The sequence below is a fragment of the Egretta garzetta genome, unplaced genomic scaffold (assembly GCF_000687185.1).
Source record: "Egretta garzetta isolate BGI_Z169 unplaced genomic scaffold, ASM68718v1 scaffold178, whole genome shotgun sequence".
NCBI lineage: Eukaryota > Metazoa > Chordata > Aves > Pelecaniformes > Ardeidae > Egretta > Egretta garzetta.
The window spans coordinates 561037-567036 of record NW_009260506.1 but is presented as its reverse complement, the minus strand read 5'-3'; the positions used below and the strand labels follow the sequence as shown (position 1 = coordinate 567036).

At 42.9% G+C, this 6000-nt stretch overlaps 1 protein-coding gene across 1 annotated transcript in view; it reads left to right on the top strand.

The window, feature by feature from the left end:
• Positions 1–6000, top strand: part of PREX1 (phosphatidylinositol-3,4,5-trisphosphate dependent Rac exchange factor 1) — a 119925-nt gene that overhangs the window by 36561 nt on the left and 77364 nt on the right. Inside the window, exon 6 of the mRNA XM_035900120.1 lies at positions 3723–3884. Coding sequence (XP_035756013.1) covers positions 3723–3884 — 162 coding nt within the window. The remainder of the gene's footprint in view (positions 1–3722; positions 3885–6000) is intronic.

Genomic DNA, 6000 nt, shown 5'->3' with positions numbered 1-6000 from the left:
GGTATGCAAAAACTTTTCATGTGATAAAGGTGACTTCTGTGTGAAGAACTTTTTAGAGCGCATCTATGAATGAATACTAGGACAGAGAAAGTTCCTTGATTTAACAGGCTCAGAGCATCTGGATTAGCAAAATGGTTGGATTAGCAGCTATTATAGTTACTGTAAGTTAATGCAGGCTTCAGCGGAAATTGAACTTCAGCCCACATCGCTCCACTCTCTGACAGGCCATATAACTTCGAGCTTTTTGATCCAGAGGTTGTGTGTATCCATAAGTCAGTTTAGGAGCAGTGCTCGTATTACAGATTGTGCAACCAACTCAAGCAAGGCAAGCCCCAGTAATACTCAGGATCATACCTGAAAACGCAGTATGTCAGCACCAAGCAAGACAGCACAGCACAAAGGTCTTTAATGCCACTATGGCAAAATTTTGTGTGGTGAAGAGACACTTGTTTAGGTTAACATGCTGATGTGGAGAAGCAAAAGACAAATCAAACCACAGATTAAGCCTAGTTGGAGCCCATGACAAGCATTTGGGGATTGCAGTCATTTACTCTGGACGAACAACAACTGTAACAGGCTGCTTTTGCCCTTAGCTGCGGGAACTATGGATTGAAGCAATTTAGCTATGTTCAGACCACAGGGCTGTGCAGGCTCTCTGCCTGTATTCAGACTCATTCCTGTGTCTCATGCAGAATGATGCAATTCAGCAGTAGTTTGCCATTTAGACACAGGACTTCAAAACAACCAAATAATATATTGAGGCAAAGTATAACATGGTGAGAAAGTTAAATATTCCAAGCAATCTAAAAATGTGGGTCTTAAACACCATATTGTATATCAAGATGAAATTACCAGCCTTAGTTAAGGTTTCTTTAATGTATTTTTATCCAATTGTGGCTGCCTATAAAATACTATTGGTCTAAAAAATGATTAATTGGGAGTTGACAGTGGTTACCCCTTTTGACAAACTGGTTAATGTTGTCAGATCCCAAGTTTTCCCACTGCTGTTTTCAGTGGGCAGAGTTTAACTGGGCTGTTGTGCATTGAATCAAGTGAAGCAGAGTTTTTTAGGAACTCCTTCAGAGCAGATACATTGTTCATCTCTGTGTTAATCTCTCCAGTCAAAACATGTGCCCCAACCTCCTAAACGGAATCTGGGGAAGAGTCCCTGCTAAACTCCTGCTGCTCCCTTGGCTTCTCTCTTTCCCACTCCAGCACTTTTCCCCACTTTGCCTTTTGGGGAGTCTTCTCCACTTGCTATTGGCCTGTCTTGGAGGTTAAAACACTGAACTGAGTGCCAGAAAGTCTTGGTTCTGCAAGTGACTTGCTGTTGGACAAGTTAGTTACTCTTCTGTAAATTAATTTCCTTCATAAATTTATTATTATTATACTTCCTGACACATAAAAACATGGGACAGCTGTGGCTAGTGCATTTCCCTGCAATTTCTGGATACACAGACTCATCATGCACAGAGCTGTAGGCACTTATCTGCATGTGGTGGGTTGACCTTGGCTGGCTGCTACTTGCCCGCTCAGCCACTCTGTCTCTGTTGTGGTTTAACCTGGCAGGCAGCTAAACACCAGACAGCTGTTTGCCCATTCCCTTCCTCCCCAGTGGGATGGGGGAGAGAATTGGGGGGAGAAAGAAAAAAAAAAAAAGAGGCAAGATTCATGGGTTGAGATAAAGACAATTTAATAGAACAGAAAAGGAAGGGAAAATAATAATAATAATAAAAGAAGAATACAAAATAAGTGATGCACAATGCAATTGCTTACCATCTGCTAACCGATGCCCAGCCCGTCCCTGAGCAGCAGTTCCTCCCCCCTCGCCAGCCAACTCCCCCAGGTTATATACTGAGCATGACGTCACATGGTATGAAACATGGCCAGTTTGGGTCAGCTGTCCTGGCTGTGCCCCCTCCCTGCTTCTCACTGGCAGGGCATAAGAAGCTGAAAAGTCCTTGACTAGTATAAGCTCTAAGCTACAATTAAAATGTCAGTGTGTTATCAATGTTATTCTCATACTAAATCCAAAACACAGCACTATACCAACTACTAGGGAAAAGAAAAGAAAAATAAATTAACCCTATCCCAGTTAAAACCAGGACACTGACTCTTACTATTTGACAGGGTGGGAGAGAAAATAAGATGAAAAATTGTTTGTGGATCAAGATAAAGACAGGGAGATCGCTTACAAATTACCATCACAGGCAAGACAGACTCTATTTATTGCCAATTAAAAGATATTTGGATGGTGAGAAACAAAAACACTTTCCCCCCAGCCGCCACTGTTTTCCCCAGGATCAACTTCAATGTTTGCATTCCCAACTCCTCTACTTCCCCCCAGCCCTGAGCGGTGCAGGGGGAATGGGGGATTGCAGTCAGTATGTAGCACTTCCTCTCTGCTGCTCCTTGATTTTCACACTTTTCTCTGCTCCAGGTTGAACGCTCCTGGGGCTCCTGTTCTTCAGGATAAACCTGGTGCTGCGTTGGTCCTTTATGGGCTGCTCCTGCATGGGCTCTCAACCTGCCACGCTTCCTTCAGTGAATATCCACCTGCTGCGGCATGGGGCCTCCATGGGCTGCAGTGTGGATATCTGCTCCATCATGGTCCTCTCCATGGGCTGCAGGGAGATACCTGCTCCAGCCTGGTCTCTCTGGGGGCTGCAGGGAAACCTCTGCTCTGGCACTTGGAGCACCTTCCCCCTGCCTCCCTCTCGGGCCCTGGTGTTCACAGGGCTGCTTCTCACATGGTTTTCCTTTCTGCCTTGACACATTTTGCCCTTTCTTAAACACTTTTTCACAGAGGTGCCACTGGCTTCTCCAATGGTCTCAGCCAGGTCTTGCTGTGGGTCTCTTGCGGGGCCAGCTGGAACCGGCATGGGGCAGCCCCTCACCTCTCCTCACAGAGGCCCCTGCCACCCCCCGCCAGCGCCTGGGTACAGACACCTGATACACTGAGGTATCTGAGTCAGGAGAGGTGTCTCGCTGGAATCTGTCTTTCATCAGTGGAAAGAGATAGGTTTCTCGTGAGGGCAGTTCCACTCTTAGGTAAATCTGATTTGCACTTCGGTTGCATTTTTCTGCTGGTTATAGATCTAAACAACTTAGGTCCTAAAGCTTCATGTGGGTTGGGATTAATTTACACAGCTGATCATTTCTGTAATTACTGTGGGTGGGGTATACAGCCTAGCGTTATTCCTGAAAGACCATAGTTCACGGAAAACCCCGCTTCCGTAGCTCTGGTGGTTCCTAGAAAGACCTGCTATGGGCAGAATTTTCATCTGATCGAAGGCACCCGAGCCAGCATCACTGAGATACTGGATGTATGTGACTAGAACATCTAGGCCATGGATAGGTCAACAGTCCATCACATGTTTTTGAAACAGACAGTGTGTTTTTTATGTAATCTTTTATTTTATTTGGCCTTGGTTCACACTAGAAGCAAACATATGTGATAGAGCAAAATGTATTTGGCTTGAGCTCTCTTGATTTTGCGTGTTTAACACAAGCGATTGCTTCATTTATTTAGCAGCATTCATATAAAATGGCAACCCTGTACAGGTGAACAGAAAACAGCATCTACAATAACATGCCAACAAATTCTCTTTAATTTTGCAGTGGTTCTGGCATTTTCCTGTGGGATTGCACACTAATGCTTGTGCCTTTCCATGAGCCACTTCTAAGTTTACATTGGATCTTTTCTTTTCTTCTTTTAAAAGGAATTAGCTAAGAGGACTCCCTCTAAGCATCCTGATCACCCAGCTGTCCAGAACGCATTGCAGGCAATGAAGACAGTCTGCACAAATATCAACGAGACCAAGAGGCAGATGGAGAAACTGGAAGCCCTTGAACAGTTGCAGTCCCACATTGAAGGATGGGAGGTATGATGTAGGACTGGCAAGCTCCCTGGAGGCGGTTGGCTACACAGTTTAATGGGCTGAAGTTTAGTGACTCATACTGTGTATAGGGGTTTCTGTTTCTTATGTGATGTGTAAATGTTCTTGAAGGTGTGGCCGGAGTTTAGAATTTAGTGTTTATTTTGGGTGTGCAGGTTCCTGCTAAATTGTAGTAGAACAAACGGATTATGAAAGGAAGGTGTTAGAGCTAGAATGGACTGAAATTTCAAATGGCAGATCTCATTTGAAAGACAAATGGGTCTAGGAGATTAAATCAGGACAGAAGTTTCTCTTCCCATACCTAAAAGCCCTTAGTTTTTCCAGGAGCTTTGAAAGTTAGCTCACATAGCTTCATACGGATTTCCTGTATAAAAGATAACAGTCAGATTAGCAAGCATTAGATTAGAAAGCAACTGGTATATTTGTGTTTGCTCAAGTGAATTTACTCATGGATGTGTTTCTAGTGCTGTGTTTATCAGTAGGTGGATCTGTAGGTAGAAGTATTTACTATGGAAGGTAGAAAAATAAGAGGGGGAAAACTAGAATGTGAAGCTTGGGGAAGAGGAAATCTGGAAAAAGAGCCACTCAGTAGAAATACTGTGAAGTCAGGATGGTGTGCAAAGGGTTGGCAGCTTATCTTGTGATGACTTCAGTTGAGGTCCTTGACTCAGTGGAGTTGGAAGCCTCTGGGAGGTGCTCCATAGGGAGTCAGTGGTGTTAAATGGTCTCATGGAGAGAATGGTGTTGGCATTTGGTGAGACTGACATTTAAAATGTTGAGGCTGATCATTGCCAGCTGAGGACTTCTTAGCTGAGGACATTTTGTAAGAGGTCATGTAAACTTCCCTGTGTTTGGGCTCCTGGATGCTCTCCATGACTCTCTTTTGGGTTGTTTTTTATCTTTCTTGTATGTTTTAAACCTTGCTCATTTTTTCCCTGAAGGATATTCTTGGCATCCAGCTAAAGGCTTGAGAACAACCCAGATATCCAGCTGTGTATTTTTTGGATAGCAAGCTCAGCAAGCAAAGTCATATAAAGTTCTGTAAAGCAAGACTTCTAGAAACAGTTAAAACTGTTTCAGGTTCAATGCAACCAATGGGTCATCTTAGGCAAGAGGCATGGTTTGAACTCTGGAGCCTAAAGCATGACTGTTGAAGTGTCTACGATGCCATAAATGAAGTGGTATCCAAACTTACTGCTTTTTTTTTTTAGGGTTTAACTTATCTACCTCAACATTCTGGGGCTGAAAACCCTTTCAGATTTGTTTATATACACTGTTTTGTAACAAAGTCACCTAGGTCACTCAGCTTAAAATTTCAAAAACAAAGAATTGTTTTCCCTCCCAGTAAGCTGTGGAATGTTTCTAAATTATTCCAGTGGCATATTAAAAGGAGAAAAAGTAGCTTTATACATCACAGATATATGCCAGTGTCCAACATGATGGCATTTTTTTCTTCTGTACATGTAAAGAAGTTTGAAACTGCCCAACAGTTTCCTATCTTGGGTTTCCTCATTGCTAGGGGTCTTGTAAATTATGACTGTAGAGCGAAGTGCTAGGTTTGTAAATAACTGGTGTTAGTTCTTTCAGATGTATTTCACAGTTTATTCCTAGTGAGAAGGGCTCCTAACTTCTATCTATAGAAACCTGCAATTCCTGAGGTAAATACATTTTTAGCTTAACAATATAGTGATACAAGCCACAGAGCTGGCTGTAGGAATAACTCTGTAAGGCAAGTTTATGCATCTTTTTAGTTTATCTGATGGCAATCTCTCCTACGAAATAGAAAATTTCCCTTTTCTGTTAGCGTGGATGTGGATTCTGAAACACTGGTGCCCTGTATGTACGGTTGTATACCATACTAATTCCACAAGGCCGACAGGTTCCAACTGTTTTAATCCATAGCATCTAAATTGTCAAAAATAAGTGCAGATCAACTTACTTATGACCAAGTATTTTACAATTATAAGGGATGTAGCCTGAATCTGGGGAGAGTGCAAGCAGCCCACCATGAAGCTTGGCGTTAATTTGTTCACTTAGTTTGGAACAGGCTCCACCTTGTCTAATGTTTCTGTTTAACCAAACCAGCAGTTTCACTGGTTTC